At 52.9% G+C, this 26,457-nt stretch overlaps 13 protein-coding genes across 13 annotated transcripts; 8 read left to right on the top strand and 5 right to left on the bottom strand.

Annotated features, from left to right (window-relative positions):
- Positions 1–224: 224 nt before the first annotated feature.
- BKA58DRAFT_439217 (uncharacterized protein) lies at positions 225–2,014 on the top strand (the record flags this gene model as incomplete). The annotated part of the gene is made up of 2 exons (XM_046173664.1): positions 225–815; positions 1,721–2,014. The coding sequence occupies 2 exons, from the start codon at positions 225–227 to the stop codon at positions 2,012–2,014; spliced, it is 885 nt and encodes a 294-aa protein (XP_046026728.1).
- Positions 2,015–2,443: 429 nt separating this feature from the next.
- On the bottom strand, positions 2,444–4,350 carry BKA58DRAFT_161312 (L-galactonate dehydratase). Its single transcript, XM_046164969.1, has 4 exons — positions 4,092–4,350; positions 3,928–4,032; positions 3,047–3,743; positions 2,444–2,989 (listed from the first exon to the last, which is right to left on the bottom strand). The coding sequence occupies exons 1-4, from the start codon at positions 4,137–4,139 to the stop codon at positions 2,493–2,495; spliced, it is 1,347 nt and encodes a 448-aa protein (XP_046026727.1). The 5' UTR covers positions 4,140–4,350; the 3' UTR covers positions 2,444–2,492.
- Positions 4,351–4,926: 576 nt separating this feature from the next.
- Positions 4,927–7,759, bottom strand: BKA58DRAFT_337607 (uncharacterized protein). Its single transcript, XM_046168279.1, has 3 exons — positions 7,563–7,759; positions 7,438–7,515; positions 4,927–7,391 (listed from the first exon to the last, which is right to left on the bottom strand). Exons 1-3 carry the CDS (start codon positions 7,576–7,578, stop codon positions 5,224–5,226), a joined length of 2,262 nt encoding a protein of 753 aa, XP_046026726.1. The 5' UTR covers positions 7,579–7,759; the 3' UTR covers positions 4,927–5,223.
- Positions 7,753–8,738, top strand: BKA58DRAFT_161425 (uncharacterized protein). Its single transcript, XM_046164971.1, has one exon. It carries the CDS (start codon positions 7,853–7,855, stop codon positions 8,618–8,620), a length of 768 nt encoding a protein of 255 aa, XP_046026725.1. The 5' UTR covers positions 7,753–7,852; the 3' UTR covers positions 8,621–8,738.
- A 318-nt stretch (positions 8,739–9,056) lies between these two features.
- On the top strand, positions 9,057–10,370 carry BKA58DRAFT_161284 (uncharacterized protein). The gene is made up of 3 exons (XM_046164968.1): positions 9,057–9,332; positions 9,388–9,403; positions 9,480–10,370. Exons 1-3 carry the CDS (start codon positions 9,172–9,174, stop codon positions 10,281–10,283), a joined length of 981 nt encoding a protein of 326 aa, XP_046026724.1. The 5' UTR covers positions 9,057–9,171; the 3' UTR covers positions 10,284–10,370.
- A 4-nt stretch (positions 10,371–10,374) lies between these two features.
- On the bottom strand, positions 10,375–12,561 carry BKA58DRAFT_161369 (Phosphoglucose isomerase). Its single transcript, XM_046164970.1, has 4 exons — positions 12,147–12,561; positions 11,714–12,099; positions 11,127–11,657; positions 10,375–11,081 (listed from the first exon to the last, which is right to left on the bottom strand). Exons 1-4 carry the CDS (start codon positions 12,258–12,260, stop codon positions 10,457–10,459), a joined length of 1,656 nt encoding a protein of 551 aa, XP_046026723.1. The 5' UTR covers positions 12,261–12,561; the 3' UTR covers positions 10,375–10,456.
- Positions 12,562–12,827: 266 nt separating this feature from the next.
- Positions 12,828–14,940, bottom strand: BKA58DRAFT_401273 (serine/threonine-protein kinase YPK2/YKR2; the record flags this gene model as incomplete). Its single annotated transcript, XM_046171657.1, has 6 exons — positions 12,828–13,028; positions 13,078–13,442; positions 13,491–13,906; positions 13,956–14,664; positions 14,716–14,865; positions 14,904–14,940. The coding sequence occupies 6 exons, from the start codon at positions 14,938–14,940 to the stop codon at positions 12,828–12,830; spliced, it is 1,878 nt and encodes a 625-aa protein (XP_046026722.1).
- Positions 14,941–15,665: 725 nt separating this feature from the next.
- On the top strand, positions 15,666–17,207 carry BKA58DRAFT_439210 (transcriptional adapter 2; the record flags this gene model as incomplete). Its single annotated transcript, XM_046173663.1, has 1 exon — positions 15,666–17,207. The coding sequence occupies one exon, from the start codon at positions 15,666–15,668 to the stop codon at positions 17,205–17,207; it is 1,542 nt and encodes a 513-aa protein (XP_046026721.1).
- A 468-nt stretch (positions 17,208–17,675) lies between these two features.
- Positions 17,676–18,905, top strand: BKA58DRAFT_313085 (uncharacterized protein; the record flags this gene model as incomplete). The annotated part of the gene is made up of 1 exon (XM_046167414.1): positions 17,676–18,905. The coding sequence occupies one exon, from the start codon at positions 17,676–17,678 to the stop codon at positions 18,903–18,905; it is 1,230 nt and encodes a 409-aa protein (XP_046026720.1).
- An 818-nt stretch (positions 18,906–19,723) lies between these two features.
- BKA58DRAFT_161492 (uncharacterized protein) lies at positions 19,724–22,136 on the top strand. Its single transcript, XM_046164973.1, has 2 exons — positions 19,724–20,356; positions 20,418–22,136. Exons 1-2 carry the CDS (start codon positions 19,948–19,950, stop codon positions 22,109–22,111), a joined length of 2,103 nt encoding a protein of 700 aa, XP_046026719.1. The 5' UTR covers positions 19,724–19,947; the 3' UTR covers positions 22,112–22,136.
- Positions 22,137–22,160: 24 nt separating this feature from the next.
- BKA58DRAFT_312765 (uncharacterized protein) lies at positions 22,161–23,489 on the bottom strand (the record flags this gene model as incomplete). Its single annotated transcript, XM_046167399.1, has 2 exons — positions 22,161–23,361; positions 23,410–23,489. The coding sequence occupies 2 exons, from the start codon at positions 23,487–23,489 to the stop codon at positions 22,161–22,163; spliced, it is 1,281 nt and encodes a 426-aa protein (XP_046026718.1).
- Positions 23,490–23,903: 414 nt separating this feature from the next.
- Positions 23,904–24,835, top strand: BKA58DRAFT_410990 (uncharacterized protein; the record flags this gene model as incomplete). The annotated part of the gene is made up of 2 exons (XM_046172263.1): positions 23,904–23,974; positions 24,028–24,835. The coding sequence occupies 2 exons, from the start codon at positions 23,904–23,906 to the stop codon at positions 24,833–24,835; spliced, it is 879 nt and encodes a 292-aa protein (XP_046026717.1).
- Positions 24,836–25,050: 215 nt separating this feature from the next.
- Positions 25,051–26,403, top strand: BKA58DRAFT_161446 (uncharacterized protein). The gene has a single exon (XM_046164972.1). The coding sequence runs from the start codon at positions 25,265–25,267 to the stop codon at positions 26,210–26,212; it is 948 nt and encodes a 315-aa protein (XP_046026716.1). The 5' UTR covers positions 25,051–25,264; the 3' UTR covers positions 26,213–26,403.
- Positions 26,404–26,457: the final 54 nt, after the last annotated feature.

Below are 26,457 nucleotides of genomic sequence, written 5' to 3'. Positions count from 1 at the left end.
ACTTGGCAAATACAACGACAGTCACAATTATCAAAGCTACCAATAGGCTCCAGAAAATCCTCATGGTCATATCGAAGAAGTAAAGAGAACGATTACACGACGAGCTTACACAAAGGCTTCGTCAGGATGTTCGCAACGCCCGAAGCATCGACATATCACACACTATGGATTTTCTTACCCCTGTTTCCAATTATATACAGGGGCAGAGTTTATCATTCCTATCGATGCCTGCAGAGATTCGAAACGAAGTCTATCAGTATCTTCTGCCGGATGTTACCAGCCTGCGAGACGTTACTGGTCTTCTTTGCGCTTGCAAGCAGATCCGTCAAGAGCTGTCCAGCATGATAGTTGCCGAGAGCCAGATCGTCATGAACCGTGCAGTACAGAAGAGTATCGATCTGGTCCAGGTCGCTTATCCTACCACTGAGGTAAATGCGGTTATCGGCGCGCCCAAGATTCAGACGCACTCCCACCTTTGCAACGTAAACGTCAATCTCGGATTGCGCGATACCGACTCGCAGACTACCGACACAGATGTACCAACCGTATACTTCGACGAAGTCTTCAGCTCCTTCCGCGAATTACTGAGCCTACATCTACCCTACGTTACCATCAATGTCCCTGCCACGATCGCCAATGACGCCAGCATAGCCGATCCCGAACTTCGACGTCGCCTGCTAGACTCATGTGTTCTTACCTTCAGAAGACTGGAAGAGACTCCAGGGGTGACTCTGAATGTGCAACACGTTGTATTCGAGATTCGGAATCAAAAGTGGGATACCGCGGCTCTCGTATATAACCCCATCGTGGTGTTCGTAAGACGTATCAATGAACGGAAAGAGATCGTCTTTGATCGTCTTTGGAATGACCCAAGAAGGGAGCGCCAACAAGACTCCACATATATGGCGATGACGGAAAAGTTGAATGAAATCGTGAGGAAGAGTCGAGAAGCAGCTTTAAGCACGTCAACCTAGGAAAAAACAAATTACCTTAGAGCCTACATTAAGACTAGGGTACCTACTTTGCATGTTCTTGTCTTAGTGTAGTCTGCAGACCTGTTTAGTTTTTCTCTTGTTTGAGGTGTAAGTATCGCCGATATTGATCTGCGTACTACGGGTAAGAAAAGTGGCGAAGGCACACCTGTTAGTCAGGATCTTTCGAGGTCTTGAGTTATCCTGCGTCAGTGTCCATGGCTCTCAGCTGCAAATGTTTTTTTGTAACGTGCATAAACCAAAGCCAGTGCTGCCACTTCCAGTTGCTGGGTTCCTGAGTACTTGGTTCAAGGGAGGCAACAAAGGCATCGTAATTATTACAAACAAGTTGTTTAATCTTGGTTCGCCTAATAGTATCCCCACAACAAGTATGAAACTCGTCTGGGATCCTTCGACATGTGAATTAAAGAGCGTTTCTCGCCGCTATTCAACCAAGCTTAGGCTTATGTGTTTTGAGGTTGTCTTTGCGCATGATTGTATCTTTACTCTCTGCGGCCAAAACACCGTCACCTACTACTAGCCCATTCGCCCGCCTGAAAACCAAATGTGTAGAATATAATGACATGGTTCGCGCATCCAGCAACGTTGCGCAATGCGACGCCGATGCGATGACCAATGGGCACAACAAGCCAGCGCCTACCCAGGACCTTAGTAGTCTCTTTCTCGAATCACCAGGCGAAATACACAACTTGATCTATGAATATACCCTCACCGCTGATCATCACCAGCTCTTCTATCGCAACTCGATCGACTTCGACTCTATACCCGAGGCAATGAAAGAAGAAGTCAACAGTCTAGACAATATCTGGAAAGCGACCCCCCAGGAGTGTGTGGATGCGTATTATGAGCATGAGTCTGCGCAGGGCGTCAAGCTATGTTCTACCGTGGAATCTACGTCCGAGTTCAACCATCTCAAATGCGTGTGCAAACAACTCTACAAAGGAACCAAACACTTGTCACTGTTACACAACGATATCGTATTCGCCCAAGACAACGTATGCGCTCAAGATGCTACTCATTAGCTCAACCGCTTCGTGCGCCAGTGCAACAAGTCTTGGACTTCTAAAGTCAGAGCTGTGGAGATTCGACTATCCGTTCCCTCAAAAATTGAACACAATTGTATCGGAGAACGTGTCATGACCGGGTACTTCGACAAGTTGCGCGATACTTTAACCGAGCCTTGCCACAAGCTGAACCTCCTGGCCGACTATTGCACCGTGATCCCTGCGATGCATGTTAGATTCTGTACATTAGAATATGGGATGACTTGTACAATTCACAAGCCAGCCCTTTTTCAACGTCGACTTCCCTCATGCCTACACGGGAACGGGACCCGTGCGCTTTGGGACAACCATTTGCGTATTATCAATGAGCGTTGCAAGGCGCCCCCCCCCCCCCCCCCCCCCCCAAAAAAAAAGGCAAGACAATCACGCGCATAGCACGGGGTGTCTACTCACTGGAACATGCTCTCTTTAGAATTGATTATTACCAAACTACATCTTAAATCTTGATACCCTCCAAAATCGGCTTCGCCTCCTCACTCTGCCACCACCCATCCTTGCCACCAGGGAAGCTGAACCGATCCATACTCTCAGGCTTCATCTCAACCGAGTAACCAGGGTCCATAGGAGTTACATAGTAACCATTCTCAATCCTGGACGGGTGGAAAAAGTGCTCATGCAGATGGTCAACGTACTCCAACACCGACTTCTTCCCCGACACAACAACGTAGTCGATCGTAGAAAGATGCTGTGTGTATTCTGGCAGACCGACACCACCCGAATGCGGTACAATGGGGATGTTGAACTTGGCAGCCATGAGGAGCACGGCGATGACCTCGTTGACACCGCCGAGACGGCAGGCGTCGATTTGGCAGATGTCGATGGCGCCCGAGGCGAGGAATTGCTTGAACATGACGCGGTTTTGGCACATTTCTCCTGTTGCGACGCCGATGTTGTACGGCTTCAGGGCTTCTCTTATGGCTTTGTGGCCGAGGACTGGCAAAGTCAGTATTTCTTTCTCTGTAGCATGAACAGAATGGAAGGGGTACGTACCGTCATCAGGACTGGTGGGCTCCTCGATAAACCATGGCTTGAACTCCTTCAACGCCTTCATGTACTCAATCGCCTCCGGTACGCTCCAGACTTGGTTTGCATCGACCATGAGCACATTGCCTTTGTCGAAACCAATAATCTCTCGTGCGATGCTTAGACGCTGCTTGTCTTGCGCAATATCGCTTCCGACCTTGAGCTTGAAGTGCTTGTAACCCTTTGACAGCGTCTCCTTCAAAAGACCACGCATCTTGTCTTCGCCGTAGCCGAGCCATCCCGCAGAAGTAGTGTATGCGGGGACGGCGCGGCTATCGAGAGCTTCTTGAAGTCGCTCTTTCTTGCCAGCTTCGGCTTTGGTCAGGATCTCCAGCGCCTCCTCGGGTGTGAGGGCGTCGGTGATATAGCGGAAATCAATCAAGTCAACTATTTGTTGGGGTGTCATGTCTGCAACGATGCGCCATACAGGTTGGCCGAGTGATTTGGCCCAGAGATCCCAGATGGCGTTCACAACGGCACCGAGAGCGAGGTGGATGACTCCCTTCTCGGGCCCAATCCATCGAAGTTGAGAGTCGTTTACCAGGTGGCGCCATGTCTTTCCCCAGTTGGCGACTAGTGAGTCGAGTGTGTGGCCCTTGATGCGGTCGGCAAGATAGGCGATGGCGGTGCATACGATTTCGTTACCGCGGCCGATTGTAAAGGTCTAGGAAGTTGTAAGTAATAATTAAAAAACGGATGAATTCAATATCAAACGTGGTAAACGGTCACAAGTTCGCCATTCCAGGGGTGGTCATGAGTCGGGGGAAGAGTTGAGGGAACCAGGGCGGAGTTGCCATATGAGCTCATATCTTCTGCTTACGGCCAACAACAAAGAAGACAAGACTTACCATACCATGACCCTTGAACTCGGAGTCTGTATGTAGGATGCAGTAAGCCGAAGAGTAATCTCCTGCTGCATTCATGGCATCGGAACCAGTCTTGTCAAGTGATGTCTTTTCCAGATACGTTAGTCTCCTCACAATTGCACAGCTTGATTGACTTGGAAACATACCGGAAACCGCACATCCCTCGTCTCCGCACCCGTGATTGTGATGGCCATTGTGTTGTTTTCGTCTCGGAATGTTCGGAATGTACCGTATGATACCCCGCAGAGCTACTAAAAGTTGAGATACTTTTGAAGCAAAACTTGGACAGCAGGAATGAAGATGAATGAACAAGTCAAGATAAAGTGATTGAGCAAGATACTTATTCCGTCGAGAGGCAGGATCTAGACGGTCTATTTAACTGGCAAGGCATCCGGCGCAACACTCCACGCATCTCCACGCCAAATAGTGCCAACCGCCCGCGCCATCGTGAAATCCACCCCACTTGCCCCTCATTATTCGTGGAAGATCTCGGCGCGCCACTTTCTGGGGCTGGAAAAATCGGGGCATTTGGCAACGTTGCCGGCAATTTATTTACCTCACGCGTGAGCTGTACAGTGCTACACCCCACGAACTATAGGGGTCCCTTGCCCAGCAACGCGGCTCCAGGTGCTTCGCGGCTAGGCGAGAAGCTTGGGCTTGACGACGCGTGACGACGTCTAGCAAGGTGCGAAGGAGTAACTACGTGGAAAGCCGCCGTAACAACACGGGCAAGTAGATCAATATGAAGCTTGTTCCCGACCTACTCCAACGAGTTCTTTGCAATCGTGAAGTGTGAGCAAATACCGCGGCAAACAAGACTTACCGGCCGCGGGGTGGCATGAGTGGATTCAGAAAGCCCTGGAGTAATCCAACCCGAGGATCATGAGTACCATAAATGTAGAATGTCAATGCGGATCATCAGCAAAGCGGAAAGAACACGCATGATACTTACGCCGCATAAGACCTACAACCAAGCATCATCCAAATTTGAACAACGGTAAAAGAAGAACACCTGTGTATTAGTGGTGTGACAATCGAAAGTAAAAGGACGGACCTGGTATGACTCTCCATTCCAACCATAGACCCATTATCTACACGTCGTTTCGTGATGCAAGATCCGAGGACCCTACAGCGCGTCAATACTACCCAAACAAGACCAAGACCTCCCAAATACTCACTCGCCCGATTCATGAGGGTTGCAAAAGCCACTTCGGTGTGGAAACCGAAAGGCACTGCCGAAGACGGATCGCTGTTCCATATGAGCGAGGAGCAACATGCTCACTTGATACCCCTCTTCTCTGTCTCACTGTAGTAAATGACCATACGCCAGAGCTTCTTCACGAGGGACTCAGCTTCGTCATCGAGAGCCACTTCCAAGTTCTCCACCAGGGGCTGCGGTGCGCCCTTGCTCTTCAAATGGTCCACGATAGCGTCGACAAGCATCTCTTCTTGCACACCAGTAAGCTCAAGAACCTTGTTGGCAGCCCACTGCTTGATATCCTTGTCGATGTTCTTCTGAGGCAAATGCTCCCAAGCGACGGGCCATTTCCACAGACCTTCCTTGTCGTTGGGAATGTCGCGTGCCAGTTGTCGTTGTGCTTCTTCGATTTCTTCTTGCGTGAGGTTGGCACGTACAGCCGCATCGAAGTTGATAGGCACGAGAGTTCGCTTCTTGGAACCGGATTGATCTGTGAGATCCTCGTCCTCGAGCAGGTTTTCGACATCGGCGGCGGTCCGACGGGGAGCGGCTGTCTTTTCGAGTTTCTTGGCAGCAGCCCCGAGAGAGATCTTGAAATGAGCTGGCTCGCGCTGTTCTTCCCTGCGCATAAGCTCTTCGCCTTGCTCTTCCAAGAAGGCATCGGCCTGACCGCGGGCATGGTCCTTCTGCTTCCTCTGCGTTGCCAACTCGCGTCGCTCGTGTTCTCGATCGATCGCGTCTTCCTTGGCCTCCTGACCACGAACTGACTCGCGGTCGCGGATCCAGTCACTGTGGTCGCGGTAGTAGAGATCGCGCCTCGAAGCCGCCTCATGATCATCGTCGAATTCTCGAAGTTGCTTCGCTTGTGCTGCACGAGCTTTCTCACGTTCCGCGTCCATGTTCTTGAAGTAGTCGTTCGTACGTTCGACGGAAGCAAAAGTACGACGCTCGGTCTGGAGCCAGCGGGAGAGTTGCTTCTTGTATGCCTCATCAGCTTCCTCTGCTCGCTTCTTCTTGCGACGGCGCTCAAGTTCCGAGTCGCTGGCGGAGTCATCATCGTCCTCGCGATTGATGTAGGCGCCGTTATGTACGGCACCGCCGTTGACAAAGTTGACACCACCTTGGTAGTCTCGGGGAAACTGCGACCCTTTGGGTCCACTGGGCGCACCTTGGACACCCCGTTCTGCTCTGGGGCCCAGCGGTACACCATTGGCACCTCCGGGTCCAGTAGGGGCGGATGGTGGTGGGGATGCACGTCTACCACTACGCCTGCGCTCCTCGGCTTCAAGCTCCTCTTCTTTCAGGAGTCGTTCGCGATCGCGTTGGTTGGAACGGTCGCGGAAAGCAGCGATTTCCGCAGCGACAATGTCGCGCATCTCTGCAGGGATGTCCGCAAGCTCATCCTCGCCGTTCGCAAGGTTGACAAATGCAACTTCCACGTCTTCACCGTCTTGTGCCTGTGCATCTTGCATCGTTGTATCTCCTGCGTAGTCGACGTTGGGCGCGTTCGGTGGGTTGAAGAAGCTCGCGAGGACCGAGGAAAGCGCTTCTTTGGCACTGTCGAGCCTAAACTGAACCGTGGCTTCGTCTTCGTTTCGGGTCTTGCTCCATTCCTCTGCGTACTTGATCGAGGCATCATCAACCATGACGTGCAACTTGGTCGTCTCGACCTCCTCTTGTTCGCCATCGTCGGTTTTGGGCTTGCCGGCCTTTTGACGCTTCGTAGGCACACGCACGTCTTTGAATATCTCAGCGGCTGTCTCCAAACTCTGGGCGTCTCCAAACTCGGCGAAGCCAAAGGTCTGGGGCTTGTTGTTGGCATCGGTAGCTCTCGTCCACCGAACGAGCTTTCCCGCCGTCTCTAAGATGCGCTCCATGCCCTCATCGCCTCCGATGCCATCGGGAATGTTGCCGACGAAGATGGTTCGTGCGATGTCTTCGCGCGACGGGGGGTTGACAGGCTGGACGGCGTCCCTGCGATCGCCATCTCTGTCCATGCCAAGGCCACGGCGACCGGGTGGTGCGGCGTTGTCTCTTCGGCCGCCTACGGGGCTGTCCACGGCGCCAGCTCGTCCGCCCTGTGTTCCTAGACGGATGACGGGCGCATTGAAGTTGAAGGTGGGCATGTTCGTCGGTGGTTGCCATCCGGATGGCAGAGCGCGTGGTGCATTCATCGCTGGCGGGCCTTGGGTATTCGCGACACCGGGGGGGACTGCTACGCCAGGTGGAGCTGCTGCGCCTGGAGGACCTGCGCAATGTAAGCTTTGGTTTTGTCAGTCACCAGTACCACATACCCATTCCAGGCGGCGCCATGCCTGCCATGCCTGGTGGAGTGCCTGCGAAGCCCGGAGGGCGGTTGTAGCCCGGAGCACCTGGGCATGTTAGCTGAGATCGCGTCGCAAAGGATCGTTTGACATACCAGGATAGCCGTACATCTTGAGCAGATATACAGTCGCTGAACTTGGTGGGATTGCTTAAAGAGACTGATTGGATAAGATGTCGGGGCGGTTGTCGCGTGTTGCAGTGAGAGAAGAAGTCACAGTTGAGATTTGGAGCTCGACGAACGCTCGGACCACGATATCGCCGACAAATTTGGGAACCGCGACATGCATGACCTCCATCATTCACCGGAGCCATCCCGCAATTGCCCGCCGCCTCCCTGTCTAATTGCTCCCGCCTATGTCAATACTGTAGCGGCAGAGATTCAAAATGGCCTCACGATCGTTGGGCGAGCTTCTGCTCCGCCCTTCCAACTTCACACGGATACAGCACACCTCGAGCCGGACAACACCGTCATGGACATGTCAACGAGCCATTTCGAACACACCGAGATGCCTTGCGCAACAACCACTACCGAAGAACGATGATAAGCACTACGTACCCGAACGGGAAGCCCAACGGCCGCAAGCCCGCTACATTCCTGAGCGAGAGGCCGCAGCACCGCAACCTCGGCCACAGCCCACCACCCAAAGAGATGCTACACAGACAATCAACTCTCTCTTCGGCAGCATGCCTCGGAACACAGGGTCTACCTCACCAACTGGTCGCGTCTTCGGCGAGGAGTTTGCGGGCTCCGGCAGCAAACGACCTGTTAGGAGGCCAGGCCTGAATTTCGACCAAATGGCGACGTCCGATGGAATGATAAATCCCACCCTCGCCAACAAACCCTCCGAGGCGTCACCACTCGCTGTACAACAAGAAGAGACATTCGCCCAGTACCCGCGCTTGAACCCCTCCTATGGACGCACCATAGACTTGGATGTCAACCGTGGACGTGATATTGTGAGGGGCATTGGGATGCTGGGAAGTCTGATGGCAAGAAACAAGGTCAAGAGCGACTTCAACAAGCAAAAGTTCCACGAAAGAGGCGGACTGAAGCGGAAGCGGTTGGCATCTGAGCGGTGGAGGGCGAGGTTCCGAAAGGGCTTCCAGGACGTCACAAACCGAGTGACGGAATTGACGAGAAAGGGATGGTAGATGTGCATGCTCTTGTTCGGTGGGTTCGGGATGGGTTGGAAGATCGTGTATGTATGAATCGGACGTGTACATATTGTACTATAACGGCATCTTGATAGGAAGCACTGGGTGCTTCTCGATCTGACTGAACTGGACATATTATGACTGTTTCAAAAGCTGAAGGTGTAGCAATACCACATACTGCACGATACTGCGAGGGGGCACCCTGAGTACAAATGAATACAACCATCGTGTTGTCAATCCCAGTCCTTGGCTTTGTACAGCTTGACTCCAATTGGTCCTTGTGAAACAAAAACAGAACACATCTCGCCGTAAACGCATATCTGCTTTCTCTTTTCGTCTTGACAACCATGTCGCGAGGGTAAAGCTTGGATTGCGGAGTTGCACCGGGAGTGTCTTTGCCGCGGGCGGGCACAGGCCAGGGACCTCGCTCCGTACTCAACAATGTCCAAGTTGACACATGCACCTCGACCGTCGCAGCTGCCTGACGCGCAGCACCCATTATACATGCGCCTAGCGATTCTTTGAGTTCTCCTCATACCATATTCGTCATGATATCGAAACGACAGTCACCATCATGGCTCCCTGTCGTCGCGTTGTTCTCGTCCTTCGCAGCAGCATTGAGCGGCCAGGAGCCCATGAAGAGCGCGGAAGAGGCACGAGGGTATAACCCTGGGGAAATGATTCCAGTCAGCTGTTTGAACAGGACAATGTAAGTCACAACACCTACCTCAAAAGACGCGAGTGCAATTGCTAACCCAAATCAGAGAAACCGGTGAACATGTACGCCCACGACCTTCCCACCCGCGCAAATACCCCCAAACCCACACCTCAACCCAACTAACCCGCGTACTCCCAGATCACAGACGCCGCCGGCCACCTCCAATACATACCCTTCCCAACGTGCAACGAAACCGGGCAACCCCTCCACCTAAACTTCGGCGTAGAAAAAGACGTAAACTGCACCATAGACTTTGTAACGGACGAGTTCTTCCACCTGCTCGAATTCTACATCCACAACGACGCCCCGTTGTCCTGCCGCATCCCGTCCAAACCGCTCCCGCCCAGCGTCCTAGAAACCGAATATCGTGTCAGCGATGAAAGCACACAGGAGGGTGCGTTGGGGACGCAGAGTACAATGTACACACCGCTCATCATTGCGCTGGCGGGAACGCTGCAGTTGAGCCATTTGCATGTGGGGAATTATTTGAACTTGCTTGTTCATGCTAGTCCTAAGAGTGTGGCGCCGGGGACGGTGGATGCGGCGACTGCGTATTCCGTGTCGAGCCATACGCGCAACACCAAGATTACGATTGGGGATCCGTTGAGTTTGGCGTTTAGTGTGCGGTGGTATCCTAGCACGACGCTGCCTCCGGGTTGGAGTGGATATGGAGGACATATTTATACTAGTACGTTGGTGTACTGTTTCTTGAGTGCCGTAGCGAGTGCGGCTGTCTGCGTCGTTTATTTCCGTGGCGTTGAATTGCCGAGACGGCTCAAGAGATATGCTACGGATAGGATGAATGGTGGAGGTGGAAGAGGGTTTGGAAACGGAGGCAGTGGATACGGGCTCCCCGTCGCCAACGGAAGAGGAGGCGGCATGGGAAGCGGCTATGGGTTGGGAGGTTATGGGTACGGGGGCGGGGGCAAGAGAGTCGATTGAGCTTGACATATGACACGTGTATATATACAGGCGCGACAATATACTTCAATGTGTCCATTCGCGTTCCATGATCTCAGTATCATTCACAGATATTTCAGATGCTTGTTATATAATCTATCCTCCAGTCATCAAGTCATTCAGCCATTACAGCCTCGTCGCACATCATCATCCGTTTACAAAGTGGACTTCTTCTTGAAGGCGTTGATGAGACCGCTTGTGCTAGCATCGTGAGAAGTAGACTCCTTGGACTCGTCAAGTTCAGACAGGATCTTCTTGGCCAACGACTTGCCGAGCTCGACACCCCACTGGTCAAAGCTGTTGATGTTCCAGATGGCACCCTCGGTGAAGGTGAGGTGCTCGTAGTAGACAATCAGAGCACCAAGAGTGGCAGGTGTGATCTTATCGGCCAAGATGGATGTGGTGGGTCGGTTACCCAGGAAGGTCTTGTGAGCGACGAGGTCTTCGGGCGCACCCTCAGCCTTGACCTCATCGGGGGTCTTGCCGACCATGAGGGCCTCAGCTTGGGCAAAGAAGTTGGATGCAAGCATCTTCTGGTGCTTGTTGCCCTCGACAGGGTTGTGGCTCTGGGCGGCCAGGATGAAGTCGGTAGGGATGAGCTTGGTGCCCTGGTGGAGAAGCTGGTAGAAGGAGTGCTGGGCGTTGGTGGCCGGCTCACCGAATAGGATGGGACCGGTAGTGTACTTGACGTAGTCGCCGCTGCGGGTGATGGCCTTGCCATTCGACTCCATAGACAATTGCTGGAGGTAGGCAGGGAACCTGTGCATGTACTGGTCGAAGCTGGAAAGAATTAGACTAAGCCTATTGGCAAAATAGCAAACTTACGGAGAGACAAGGTGGGTCTGGGCACCGAAGAAGTCGGAGTACCAGACACTCAGAAGACCACCAATGACGGGAATGTTCTGCTCAAGAGGAGTCTCCTTGAAGTGCTTGTCCATAGCATGGGCACCAGCGAGGAGCTGGTGGAAGTTGTCGAAGCCAATGTAGAGAGCGACGCTCAATCCAATGGCACTCCAGACACTATAACGTCCACCGACCCAGTCGGAGAAGCCGAACATGTTTTTCTTGTCAATACCGAACTTGGTAACCTCCTCCTCGTTGGTGGAGAGGGCGACGAAGTGCTTAGCAATGTCCTCCTGCTTCGCGCTCTTCAAGAACCATGACTTTGCGGTGTTGGCGTTTGTGACAGTCTCGGCAGTGGTGAAGGTCTTGGAGGCGATGAGGAAGAGGGAGGTCTCTGGGTTGGAGTCCTTGAGAGCCTCTGCGATGTGGGTACCGTCGATGTTGGAGACGAAGTGGATCTTGAGATCGCGCTGGGAGTAGGCCTTGAGAGCTTCTGAGACCATGACGGGACCACTGAGAAGAGTTAGCATATCCTTGAAGCATACATAAGTTAACGTGGAATTGCATACAGGTCAGAACCACCAATACCAATGTTGATGATAGTGTCGATCTTCTTGCCAGTGTATCCTTTCCACTCTCCACTGCGGACCTGCTCGCTGAACTCCTTCATGTGGTCGAGAACAGAGTTGACGTCCTCGACGACGCTCTGGCCATCGACCTTCATCTCCTGGTTGGAGGTGTTGCGAAGGGCGACATGGTAGACGGCGCGGTTCTCAGTGAAGTTTATCTTCTCACCAGCGAACATGTCATCGCGGAGCTTCTCGAGGCCAGCCTCTTTCGCAAGCTCAATGAGAAGCTTCAGTGTCTCCTCGGTGACGAAGTTCTTGGAAAAGTCGAACAGGATCTCGGAGTTCTCGGCATCGTTCTTGAAGGTACGGCTGAACTTCTCGAATCGCTGCGATGCTTTAGCGAATATACTAGGATGGGTTCTGCTGGGCTTACCTGAGGGTCCTTCTTGAAGTACTCCTTCAGGACAATGTCCTTGCCAAGCTTCTGGTGGTGGTCCTGGAGCGCCGACCAGGCGTTGAGGTCAGAAGCCTGTGCGAAGCCGGGCATGTTGTGTTACGGGACTAGGGGTTTGGGTATAAATGTTTAAACTTGGACAATTGGACAGAGGTAGGGTCAATTGCAAGTGCGAGATGACAGAAGGTGTGAGTAAGGTAAAGGTTGTTGTTTTGGCCGATGTCATTAGAAATGTCGCGGCCGAGACCTGGCCCCGCTTGCGTCAGAGCTTCGTTGAGGGAAGGAGGGGCACCACTTTTCCCACGCGCTTGCTGTCACGACATCCCGTTGGCTCCACCCCGACAGCCCTACAGCATTTGCAAGCACCACAAAGCTGATCACTAAGATTCGTGCATCTCAAACTCAAACGGGATATCGTCTTGATTTGCTTGCCTGAATTTAGGCTCCTCTCACACAAATGCTGCCTCAAGCGCCATGCCATTGCACCTGAACCCAAAAAAGCATCAAAGAGCGCTGAGATCCCACCAATCACCGCGGCTCCTATCTGTGGATCCAAAGCCGGTGGGTGTTGTGCCTGGTGTCGGCTCCATCGCCGTGACAATCCACACGCATACTCAACGGACATTTCCCGAATCCTAATTTGTTACGCCCAGGAATGCACTATCTTTCTGTCACACCCTCGAATGATGGATCCTTCACCGAGCCACCAGCGTCGCCAAGGCCAGCAACAGGGCGGTTGTATGACCATCCCGCGAATTGCTGCTGCATGGTCTGGGAAAGCATGGGACCATCGACGTATGAATCTGTTGGAGCCTCCGAAGTGAATTCGCGGTCGAAGTTGGCAGTGTCCTTTGCGTCAACCTGAGGGTATGTTAGATTTGACTCCTTGAACAATGATGACATTACATACCACATTAGGCTTGAAGCTGGGCTCGTACTTCCTCTCAAGAAGCTTTCGCCAGTCGATGCTGTGGAAGAAGTAGTGCGCCTTGATCTCGGCTGCGCCCTTAGCACCCAGTCGCTTCTCAGCGTTGCGGTCCAGCAAGCGGGTTAAGAGATCGCGTGCGGCCGGTGGCACGATCTCAGGGCCAGGGAAGTGTAGAGGCTCGGTGAGAATCTTGCGGTACATATCGTTGGTGTTCTCATCATAGAACGGAGGCAATCCGGTCAACATCTCGTATAGGAGAACACCCAGTGTCCACCAATCGACAGACTTGGTGTAGCCGGCGCCAGTAAGGAGTTCCGGAGCGAGGTATTCTGGTGTTCCACAGAACGCTGGGAGGTGTTAGTAGGCTGACCCAGATTCATTCGGACTCGACTTACTGTTTGTCCGGTCCTCATCCTTCATGTCCAGCTTGCAGAGACCGAAATCGCACAGGGCAATGTGGCCAGTGTAATCGAGAAGAATGTTCTCGGGTTTCAAATCACGGTAAATGACGTTGAAACCGTGCAAGCACTCCAGAGCGCACAGCAGTTCAGCTGCATAGAACCGAGCTCGGTTGATGTCAAACCGTTGTTCCTTCTGCAGATGGTGGAAGAGCTCTCCACCGTTGACAAACGCCAAAACAAGATACAGCTTCTCTGGCGACTGGAAAGAGAATTTCAATGGAACGATGAAGGGGTTGTTGATTTGAGCCAAAACAGACCGTTCGGCGAGAGTATGCGCGACTTCGGATCGGGAAATGATGTGTGCTTTGCGAATAGTCTTGAGGGCGTAGATTCGGTGCGTGTCCTTCTTCCTGCGCGGTGTGAGTAGTTGTAAATGTAACAGAAAGTATAAGCACATACTGCACCTGCATGACCTTTCCGAAACTACCCTTGCCGACTACTTTGAGGAGTTCAAAATCGTCAATCGCGAGACGGTCTTGCCTGTTCTCGACAAAGTTGACGCCGACCTTCATCTGGCCGCTACCGAACTGCACTGGTATCCAGTCGGCACCGGCCTGGCCAGCTCCACCTTCTCCATTTCCGGCTTTACTGTCCTGCCGCGACTCCTCGAATCGGGGGTGGACCTTGAGTGTTCCAATGAAGATGTCTTCGTTGCGACCCGCGTTAGGCGAGGCGGAGGGGTTTCGAATGTAAAGCGATACGGTGAGGTCGGTGACACGGGACACATCGAACTTGTACTGGGTGTTGCTGCCCGCCCAGAGTGGGTTCTCGGGGGTGCCGGAGACTGCATTGATGAAGACCTGCTGCTTGTCGAAATCGACCAGAGCATAGGGCAGGTGTTTTGACGAGTAGCGACCATGGATCGTGGGCGCGGCATTGATGCTGCCAGCAGCGGACTGCGGTCGGTGCGAGGAGGAGCCCGGGCGCATTGAGCCAGCTACCGAGAGGCCGCCGCCCTGGGACATGGAGCCCTGGTGGTGGCTACCACCGCTGAACTGCTGCTCGGCGCCCGCGGGCAGGGAGAATTTCTGGCCCTCATGAAGCGTGACTATGAGGATACCGGGGCGCAGGGGCTGTGCCGGCGCGGATGCGTTGGCTTCTGAGGCGGCTGTTGGTTTCGGTCAGCAGGCGGTGAGTGCGGGCAGAGGGACCCAAGTACCAATGCCATTGTCCTTTGAGTCGCCGAGCGTTGTCGCGCTGGCGGCGGAACTCGAGGCTTTGGGCGTCGGCTGGTCACCGACTATGGTCGACGTCGATGACGAGCGACTGAATGTGTTGGCGAGGGGCGCAAGATGCGTCTCCTTGAGCTCTGCGGCACGTGTTAGGGGGGGCCTCCAGCAGACGGACCTGGGGAATACGCACTCTTGGTGAGCTTCCAAGACATGGTTGCGGCAGCTCAGCGAGTGGGTAGATGCAGGAAGAACAGACGGACAGCGAGGGAGTGGAGACAGGCGGGAAGGCGACGAGGGGCACACCAAGGGCGGAGATGGCGCGCAGGAGGCAGAGGATGTCTACAGAGAGGGAGCAGCGGCAGGAGGCAGGTATAGGGAGCGGCTGGTGGCGATGCTGCTAACGTCCGAGTGCCCCAGGCCTTCGTCAATGCTGCGATGCTCAGGATAGGGTCCTCGTTTGAAGTTGGGTCATTGGGTCTCTGAAACTAGCCTTCATTTCGGGGTCACCACGCACTGACACGCCAATCCCTCTCTCATTCCTTTCCATGTTTCGCGTGTCGCAGGACGGGTGAGTCTTGCTTTCTATTTTAATCTGCCTGGCTGCTGCGGCGCCATCGCGATCCTCTGCGACATCTGGCCTGTCAGTCCCAGCCTCGGCTGCAGCTGCCGTTGCCGCGAACGTTGACCTTCCAGCCCGCGTAGGTCAACACCGCGACCTTGGAGCCCAACACGACTCTCACTCGACGCGCTATTCACTCCCAGGCGCCCGTCCCCGTCCAGCATTGCGACCTGCGGCATTATCCTGCATTTCATTCGTCCATTAGTCAGCACCCCCGCCGACACCGACACGCGCCCTTGCCGTGCACAGCCACAGCTCCCCGTCGCACCCCAATCACCCCAACCCGCCTTCACCTGCGCGCGCAACTAGCGGGGCACCATGGGTGTCATTAAGAAGAAGACGGGCACACGGGGCACGGAGGGCGGGACCAAGTATGTGTGCGATGTTTGCTCGTCCGACATCACGTCAACCGTCCGCATACGCTGCGCCGAGGACGTCTGTAACGAGTACGACCTCTGCGTGCCCTGCTTCTCCGACGGCAAGGCTTCACGGGACCACCAGCCTGCCAAGCACAAATTCAAAGTTATAGAACAACACTCAATACCTATATACACCGAAGACTGGGGAGCGGACGAGGAATTGGCCCTACTAGAAGGCGCTGAAACATACGGTCTGGGATCATGGGCAGACATTGCGGATCACATAGGCGGCTACCGCGAGAAGGACGAGGTCCGTGACCACTACATCAATACCTACCTAGACAGCCCGAGCTTTCCTCTGCCTGAGCACTGCAGCAAGGACGACACCGAGCTCAGTACCCGCATACCACGTCATGAGTTCCAAGCGAGGAAGAAGCGGAGGATAGAGAAGAAGAAGGAGGAAGCTGCAGGCCGCGAACCTGATGCGCCTAAGCAGAAGCCTACGGCGAGTGTTCCCGCCTGCCATGAGGTCCAAGGATACATGCCGGGCCGTCTGGAGTTTGAGACGGAATACTTCAATGAAGCAGAAGAGGCTGTGCAGCACATGCAGTTCGACCCCGGTGATGGCCTGAACCCAAGGACGGGCGAGCTCGAGCCAGAGATGGACCTCAAGATGACTATCATGGAGATCTACAACCACCGTCTAGATGCCCGAGTCGAGCGCAAGAAAATAATATTTGAGCATCAGCTGCTAGAGTACCGCAAGAACCAGCTGGCCGACAAGAAACGGACGAAAGAAGAGAAAGACCTGATGAACAAGGCCAAGCCGTTCGCCAGGATGATGCAACACGCCGACTTTGAGCAGTTCTGCAAGGACCTTGAATACGAGCACAACCTTAGGCAAGCCATCTCACAACTTCAAGAGTGGAGAAACATGCAAATCATGAGCCTCAAAGCCGGCGAGAAGTATGAACAGGAGAAGCAGCAGCGACAAACCAGGCCTCCTCCCATTGGGCAGTTCGATCGTCTTGCGTCCAGTAGGATGACCAAGCCGCAACCGCCCTTCGAACAGCCGTCTGCAGCCACAGCGTTGCTTGCACAGGAGCTGCCGTTGCACGTCAAGCAAAACAGCGGTCTTACAACGCCACCTCCTGATCGCGCACAGAATGGCGTCAATGGTGCCAACGGCGTTCTGACACCTCAGCTTTCCAAGACAAAGTTCGTGCCAAAGTCGCTACCGAACACTGTACCCTTGAAGTTCGGCAAGGAGTCTAAGGCGGATCTTCAGCTGCTCAATCCCGAGGAGGTGGAGATATGCAGCACACTACGCATCATGCCCAAGCCCTATCTAGCGCTCAAGGAAACCATTATTCGAGCGGCTCTAAACAACGGCGGCGCGCTCAAGAAGAAGACCGCCCGTGAAATTTGTAAGATTGACACAAACAAGTCGTCGCAACTGTTTGAATACTTTGTACACAGCGGTTGGATAGCGAGGGCGTAAAGGCACTTGAGCCATGGCGTTGGCGTTTGGTAGGGAAACATTACTCATTGCGACGGCGTTCGGGCAGATATACCCTCATGGTAGGCGTTGTCGTGTGTATAGATAGGCTCACTGCTCTCTGTTGAATCCCATATACTAGTCCTTGCTCCTGAATACAAACGATTTTGTTGCGAACACTCCTTACTGCGGTGGTCCGTCCGTAGCGCTACCACAGCGACGGCTGAACACAAACAATAGCTCACCTCCGCACTTCCCCACTCAACCCGACCACGATACGCTGCACCCGACATGCACTTTACTTTTTGACCATCTAGGCCACCGGGCCAAGGAAGCTTTCGACGGGTAGCGATAATTCGTGCAGCAAGCCTGACATCATTCGCTCGCTAGCGGTGCCTGGCCAACCTTGAATCCCAGAGGCAGCCTCCGTATCCACCTCCCTGCATGGCAACCTCGCGCTACTCCAACGAAATGCCCGGGCTATATACTCCCTCGCCCTCAAACGCGCGCGCAAAGTCACAGAGGAGCTACTTCGATCCGACCTACGCGCCTGAAACCTCCGGCCACCAGGTGACCGATCCAGATGTCCACGCGACCCGCAAGCGCTCCCGGTATGGCTCCACGGCGCATGAGTCCGCGACAAGCCCTTGGGGTGGACATACCCTGAATAACGACCGCTTTGGCGACAACAAAAGTCCACCTCCGCTTGCGAACGACCGCTATCAACTTGCCGGGGGTATGGATGGCACGAACAACTACACGAGACGAGACGGCGACTACGACGACTACTTCAACCTCCAGAAGTCGCGCGGCAACTGGTCAGTTCCACCTACACCTCAGGTTGGCGTGGCGAGACATGTCGCAGTTGGCGAAATGCATACAACACCCAGCGAGAGCAAATCTTGGTCGTTAATCGGCTTAGTCGGAGGCGTAGCCGGCAAGCTCTTCCAGTTCTGTACTGTACCTTTCAGGGGCTTCCAAGCAGGAGGAGGAGCGAGATACAATATCAACGCGCAAGAGGAGGTTGCGGCGAAACTTGGTCTCCAGGACGACCCCTTTGAGGCAGGCCCAGTACAACGGTTACCTGCTGAATACCCAAGCGATAACTATGGAGTTGAGTCAATCGATTCGATCACTCCCGAGCGACCTAGGATGACCAAGCGCCTGCGGACGGCAGATAACTGGGTGGTAGTTGGAACAAACTTGGAGACAGAGTCGAGACCCTCAACACCGCGATTATCCGAACGAAGATTGCCCGACCGATCGCCCTCACTCATCCCACGGCCTGTATCACGAGCGAACACAGGAACACCATCCCACAAGCGGCCCTCTCTGATCCCGGTCTCCCGACGTTCGACAATGGATAGGCGATCCTTCTACGGTAGTCCAAAGTTCACCCCTGGCTCAAACGAACGACCGCGCTCCTATCATCAACAAAGCTTCGGCTCACCGGCCATGCTTGAGGATAATGCAAACAACGTCGCAAGCCCTCTGCCGCAGGAAAGCCAACGTTTGATCGACAAAGTACGAAGGGAGGAGATGGAGGAAGACGAGCGGATGCGCAGGATGAGCATGCAAATGAGTGCTATGCTCAGAGAAGCGAACGAGGCTCTAGGCTCCAAGTTTGAAGTGGAAGAGTACGACGACGATCATATTGGCGATAATCCGGGGTACAATCAGCAACCGACTTGGTTTTCATGAACATATACTGTCACTGCAATTTCAGCGTGCGATTCAGCGCTTCGTCGCCAGATATTTTGTCTTTGATAACGGCCTTTTGGAATACTCGGCGTTCACGGATAGGATAGGCGTATACCTGATCACCATTTGATGGTATCTGCGGTGGCTCCATACGAGTCTTGTTCTTCCACATTCACTGGTCAGCACAATGTGACGACTTTTAGAATAATACCTTCACGTTCGCTTCGTGTACATAACTTATCACCGACTTTGCAGATGGCTTGCACGTGCCGTTGGAATTTTGCGTCGATGCGTAAGAACGCGCTATGGACACATTGTGTAATCCGGCACACTTGGGCAACTGCTTGCTCGGCTTCCAACACTTACTAGCAACCTCTCAACCCATCTTCAATAAGTTAAACAGATTTTGGCGACAGCCCTTCCCTATGCGCAGTAAGAACAGCGATCGTTCCTTCCTTGGTAAAGTCGTGCCTGAACGTTGTGGGTCCACGGGGCGAAAACACGTTGACGGCACGGTCTCAGTGGCTTCCCTCGTATAATTCCCAACTTCGTGCCGCCCCCGCCCGCAATGCTTCCTGCATCTTGGTCACACAGTGCCGCCGAGCTAGTCTGTACACCCAATGATATGTGGGGTGAAGAGTTGGAGATGGGGCGAAGCGCTTGGGTTTGGGACGTACCCTGCCGGGGCCAGGGATCTGCAGGCGTCTTCATCACACAAACTTGAAAGAGCGTATAATGTAGGTATGACAAGACAAGTCACTGAGACACGTTATTCATGACAGCATCAGAAGGCCACATGAGATATTTCCTGAATACCGGTCTCTAGTCATCGCAATAGTCTCATCTAACGATACAGTCTCGCGTCGCCGGACAATTGACCCTGGTCAATATGGGACAACTCGCTAGTACGCGCTGCAGGGCCGTTACGGCGCAGGACGCCTTATATACGCCCTGCCATGCCGCTTGGTACTTTCACGCGAAGAGACCATATAGCGTGAGGACACTGCAAACGTAGACAGTACACATCGCTTTCCCTCCAAGCATGGATCCCGCAGGGCCACCACCATCGAGCCCGCTACTCCAACAGCGCAAAGAGCCGGCAACCAACACAGTTGAGGATTCCGATCAGAGCCAGTCGGAGAAAAGAAGTACTGCAGGTTCCCGAGGATGCTTCGCGGGTTTCCTGGGTGCTCTACTGGTGATTCCACGCGGTATCGCTCGAGGCTGGAACGCGTTCACTAACGCCATACTGCGGATATGGAGAAAGGGCTGGACAGCAGAGACATGCAGTTGCATATTTGCCTTGCTGTCACTGATTGGACTCATTGTTACCCTTACGGCGCATCAAAATCGTCCTCTACCGGATTGGCCGCAGATCGTTAGCATAAACTCCATTGTTTCGCTCTTCTCCATGATGATCAGGGCGGGGGTGAGCATGGTACTTGCTGAAGGTACGTCTTGATGCTCTTATGTGTTCGCAGAACATTTTGAAACGGCCGCTAACAGACACAGGAATCAGTCAATCGAAATGGCAATGGTTCCGTAAAGCACGCAAGCTGGAAGATATGGCAAGATTCGATTCCGCAAGTCGTGGTGCATGGGGCTCTGTCCTGTTCATCTTCGGTCTTCGTATCAAGAAGCCATACTTCATCGCTACAATGGGTGCCTTCGTCACCGTCATGTCCGCGTTCACAGGGTTCGCCGCTCAGCAACTCATCGTCTTTAACGACTGTCTCCGCCCTGATGAAAGTGCCGCAGTCGGAATACTCAGATCCAATGCTTTCGACAAAAGCGGCGAGAGGAAGACTCCAACAACAGCCGACGAGTACCTCCCTTTGACTGTAGCTATGGACGTTGGTATACTCCAACCGCTCGAAGACACAACAAATCTTCTTTCTTACGGATGCAAGACCGGCAATTGCACGTTTCCAGATGCGAATGGAGCGGCCTTTTCAACTCTGGGTGTGGGCTACTGGTGTCAAGATGTCACTTCACAAGTGGTAGAAACGCCGCTCAACTATGACAGTGAAGTTGATGATTATCTACCACCGGCCTACTTGAATGGAGCGGAGACCGGCTCCGAGACAATTATCAACACTAACAGCACCAACACGTCAATTCCGCTCGGGTACGACTATGGTATACCTCTGAAGAATGGTACCAAAGTAAGAAACATTGGACTCTCTCTGAGCATCTCCGACAACCTTTTTGATCCCCCCATAAGGTTCCCACTCGCAGGCTGGCCGGGAAAGCTTGTGACCGACGTCTCGCAACCAGTATACAATGGCACCATAGCTACGATAGGCATGATATACGTCCCGTACGATTCCCTTAAATATCAGGCAATGACTTGCGGCATATACCCTACCGTCAACACGATCAAAGCAACCTACCACAACGGCGTCCTCAAAGAAGAGATAGTCAAGAGTGTACGCATCGGCGAGGATTTAGCCTTTGGTGGCACCACTTCCTTCCGTCTAGCCACCAAGCAAACCATCCGCAATGGCACAGAAACCACGTGCGACGTGAAGACTTCGGAAACACCTGGCTACTTAGCTATCGCTAGAGGCAACATCGACGCTGCTCCCGTCAACACAACTGGCCTGGACTCAGAAGGCCCAGGTGCAGAGCTTGTATGGTACCCCGAAGACTGCGTCTGGTCCCTGTTCCGTGCGTCCACGTCGGCTATACAGACTCATCTCGTGGCTGTCTATGGCCAGCAATTTCTCATGGACATCATATCTTCTCGCTACGGTAACGCCTATATGCGTGTCTTGTGGGACAGCGGACAGTTGCCTGATGCGCCTTTAGAGCATGTCAGCAGTATCATGACAAATCTGACAAACGCGATGAACACCGTTCTTCGCACCCACGGCGCGGAGGGATATAGCAAACCTGCTGAAGGTACGATGTGGTATACGACGACTTGTATCGAGATCAACTGGACTTGGATTACGTTTCCGGCTGTGATGATCGCTTTGTCGGCTATCTTCCTGCTACTAGTGCATATTGAGAGTAGGGGTGTGGAGAGTGGAAGATTGTGGAAGAGTTCGATACTGGCAACGTTATTTTGCGAGATGGATGATGTAGTTACGGAAGAAGCTAAGCCAGTGGAAAGACGGCGATTGGAAGAGGTGGCTGCAAGTAGTAGTGTGAGTTTAGGCAAAGACAACAATAGTTTGAGGCTGGTTGCTCGACAGGCCTAATGAGATTGAGTCGATCTGTCATGGAATTTATGTCTTATACATCCCTACTTCAACTGCCTTCGCCTGTCCGCGACTTGAGATCTTCTATCAACACGCTCATCAGTTTAAACATTTCGCCTGCAAGCTTCTTGCCCGTCTCCCTCCATTCTTCCTCGCATAGCCGCCCGAATCTATCGGGATGCCACCGCAAACGTTCTTGTCGCAACCATTCGTAGCTATACAGACCACTTGCTCGAAGTAGCTTTTCCACGTCATGCTGGCAGGCGTGTATACTCTCCGGTTCAGACTTGAGTATCGTACACGCTGTTAGGTTGCAAGTTGTGACTGTGTTGGGCAGATAGGGAAACATGGAAAGCAGTTTGGGTGATGCAGATGGCATGCGCTGTAGCGGTGGTCGGGAAACGTCTGAAGTGCTTGACTGCGAGCGCACTTGTAGTTTCCGTGGGGCTTTGGGCTTCGCACCTCCCGCTGCTGCTGAGGCGGCAGCGAACATGACTGCCGCCTCCGTGGACCATTTCTCGTAGAGTACCTGTGTCGCTGCGTCTGGCTTCGCTTCCGTGGGGTAGGTTGTACCATTCGGCATTTGCCCGCCAGATTGGGATGTGCTGGGTTTTGTCTTCTTCTTCGCCCGAGCAAAGAAATTGAGTGCGAAGGTCTCTAGCGCTTCTTCGTTGACATCGTCAATGGACCCGGCCCATGTCCCGTCATTTCGGATCGCGATGAATTGATCAACGCTTGTAGGATCTAGAGTGATGAAAGCGAGATCGGTCCAAACGAAGCCCTTTTCTGCCTTCCATTCCTCTACCGTCTCTTTGTAGATTTCCCAGGCGTTCGCATCACCTAAGCGATACACGACGTCGCCGTACTCGCTCATGGCGAAGAACGCGCCTTCAGGGCCCCAGGTCACAATGCGCGGTGGCCCGCATCGCCATCCTGAAGGTGTCAACCAAGACTGCAATGCATCCTCTAGGGGCGTTGGTAGATTTGCCCAACGAATGAGCTCAGGGTGCCAGATGATGAAGGAGTCGTCTGGTCCCAAGAAGGCACGCAAGTGGGGAGAATGCCATGTCTTGGTTAGGATGCTCTGGAGCCGTGCGGGTATAGCAGGGCCCCAACGCAGACTGTCCTTTCCTGACGAGTCTTTGGAACTAAGAATCCAGGAGTCAGGCGCTGGCCCTAGAGCTGCCCAATGCACTTCCGATACTGTCCTGCCTAAAAGGAGATCTTGGAGGCTGGCAGGGAGATTGCGGCTTTGTTTGGTCAGTCTTTGCGCGTAGGAAATGTAATAGGTAGCATACTAAGTAAGACCCGCGAAGCTTTTGGATATGAAGCTGTCGTCAAGTCCGAAGGAGAAGAACGAGGTGTTGGTACCGCTCATGCCTAGCTGCGCGTGATTGGGCTGGGGTGAGAGCCACTTATGACGTCACGTATCGGGAGGCTGGAGAATCGCGCTCTACTGATGTCAGCGACGCGCTCGAACTTTTGAGTCGACTTATAATATACACGCGAATGCGTAATTCACAACCGCGGGATAATTGTCCGCCACTGTGACGTCTTCACAAACTTTCGCGCGCACTGCCAGACAACGGTTTCAGATTGTTGCTATCCTGTTTGCACCCTGGAAGCGATCGAGCCTTGGCAAGGCGAGTGTCAACACTATCAGTCGTGCGATTGCCTACTTCTTCACAACATTGCGGCTTTATAGCGACACTCTAGTTTCTGCGTCCCACACCGCTTCTACCGATCTAGACCGAGCGTTCCCCTTTTAGCGAGCCCGAGTTTTCGGCGGCACATGTGCGATTCCACGTTTACGTTTGGCCAACGGGGCAGCCACTTCTTCCAATGTCCCTCGCGACGAGAAATGTATGCTTGCATATACGGAACAATATGATCATATGATGCTAATGGTAGTGTAGCGCACGTCTCCCGAGAAAGTTGGCGAGATTACTCAGCTCTTCACAACTGAAGAAGATTCATCATGTGACCCTAGGTTTTGAGGATGCTTTCCTCCTTACCTGGCGTGATACGGATGGGACAGATCGCATTGAAAGCTCAGGACTCCCGGCCGAGTTAGTTGAGTTTCTGCATACTCGGAACCGCAACGTCTCCAATATCCGGTGTACGTTAGGGCCGTACAACTCATCTTTCTTCGTCCACGACAAAACTTCCTATCTTTGGAAAAACCTTCCAGGACCTCTACTCGTTGCCCTGCAGAACAACATCCAGGATGGGAGTTGGACTGATAGACCCCGCCTCGTAGCACTAGGCGCCGGAGATAACTTTCTTTTAATAACCGAGAAGAACGCGACCGTTTGGGATCTGCGACACTACAAGTCTGCTGTTACATTCCTCCAAAAGAACGCCATAACGGACATCCAAAACTTCGTCTTGCATTCCTACCGGTATCAAAGCTTCCTCGCCCAGACTCGGAGCGGCAAACTTGTTTCCGAAAATATACCACCACATCAGGTTGTGGGCGTCCAAGCCATGATGGGACCGATCTTGCAAGACACAATGAATGCGCAACGAAGAATTCTCGCACGCGCAGAGAGTGAAAAGAGAGCGACGACCTTACCAAGGAAACCCAGCACGCTTCAACAACGTGCGCAAATTCGGAGAGAATGGAGTCACCACAGTCAGGAGTTCACGGCCCAAGCCAAGGGCGTAAAGTTGAGTTTTAGTCTCAATGTAAGCTTGGGCGGCCTGGCGAGGATGTTGGGATGAGAATTCGATCAAGACATTCGCGTCAACTTTATCCAGGAGTTGAGGAATGCGAAAGAAAAACGATATGGCTGTTACAGGACACACATCATTTGCTGTCCAAGCGACAGAGCGGCAGTTCTGTCCTTCGCTCACTGCTAAGCACCTACGGCTTTCGCAACGTTATCAGGAATCCTTCACGAGAGGCGCAAGACACTTCTTCAGTGGGCCTCGCCACAGCTGCAGATTCATTCAATCGCATGATCTGAGACTGAGGTAACATTTCACTAGCATGCAGAGCGAAACTCCGCAAGAGCAGGTACCAGACGCCAGGAAGGCGTACTTTCACTGGAGTTGGGGCTACCTTGAGCGTCTCCAAGTATGATAGACCGCTCGTACTAAATTTGCCCCCGGTGGTTGTAATACCCTCAACCCATATAACTCGAGTTCACGATGTCCGACTTCCAACACTCACCGCACCTCATCGATCAACCAGACATATCTACAACCGAATCGAACCCGTTTTCATCCCTTTGTCTACCAGCAGAACTACGGAATAAAGTGTATAAATTCGCTATCGAAAACAATCATGACATACACGATAACATGTGCCTTACACATATGGTACACGTACCAAGTCTTCCGCCTGACAAGCAGGGCGACACGGCCCGCAAATCTTCCATTGGTCTTATCTCAACATGCCAGCAACTGCGTACGGAGTTCCGGCCGCTGTTTTACAAAAACTGGGATGCCTTTATAGACTTCTCCAATCTTCTTCGCTTTCTCGATACATTCGCACCAAACAACACTTTCTTCCCATCACTAACTCACATTACGGTGCATCTGAAAGATGAAGACTGGGATATACAGGAATGGAACTTGTTGGCTTTATTACGCGTCATGAAGCGTATCCCGAAAACTACTTGGACTTTCGGACATGCTTCGAATAATCTATCAGCCGTGAGCTGTACATGCGATTCTCTTGATTACCTCCGAATTCTTCACAAACTTGGGTTTCTGGATACACTGGGGCTCGATTCCTATGATGCACTTTACTTCGCTTATTCGGCCGGGGATCGACACGTAGCCATGATGCCTGTGGATTGCCCAGCGTTGTACGATGGCGAGTGGAAGATCGTGCCTTACAATGAAGCAGGCATTTTGACTCATAGTGAGAAGGAGAAAGTCATTAGCCATTGTAAAACCCTCTCGGGCTTATCATTGTGCGATTTGGAGATGGGAGAAGCGAGGCAAGGGACAAATGTAGTAAATGTGCAGGTATGCGCAACAACGACAGGAAAAGACAGGTCAACATATGTACTGGAAGCTGGAGGAGGAACTTTGATTGAAGTTGCTAAAGAGGTTTCCACAAAAGAGACACCAGGGCGGACAAGTGGCTAAGGTGCGGTGATAAAAGTCACCAATCCACCGCGCTTTGGTCTGCGGTAGAACGAGAATCCGCTTTTGAGATGGAGGAATAATGATAGCGTCGATATGTTCCTAGGGTATGTGTCGCTGCGATTGACTACGATGCGTGACATTGCGATAGATATATACTAGGGTAGTATCAATGCTAGCCTACAACAGCTCACAAAGGTAGTTGTGCAGGTTCAATAGATGAACGTTTGGTTTAATCTCTCTGCGCT

Source organism: Alternaria rosae (genome assembly GCF_020736505.1).
Source record: "Alternaria rosae strain MPI-PUGE-AT-0040 chromosome Unknown BKA58scaffold_4, whole genome shotgun sequence".
NCBI classification, from domain to species: domain Eukaryota; kingdom Fungi; phylum Ascomycota; class Dothideomycetes; order Pleosporales; family Pleosporaceae; genus Alternaria; species Alternaria rosae.
Note: the sequence above shows the minus strand (reverse complement) of the source record. Positions and strands in the feature narration are given on the sequence as shown.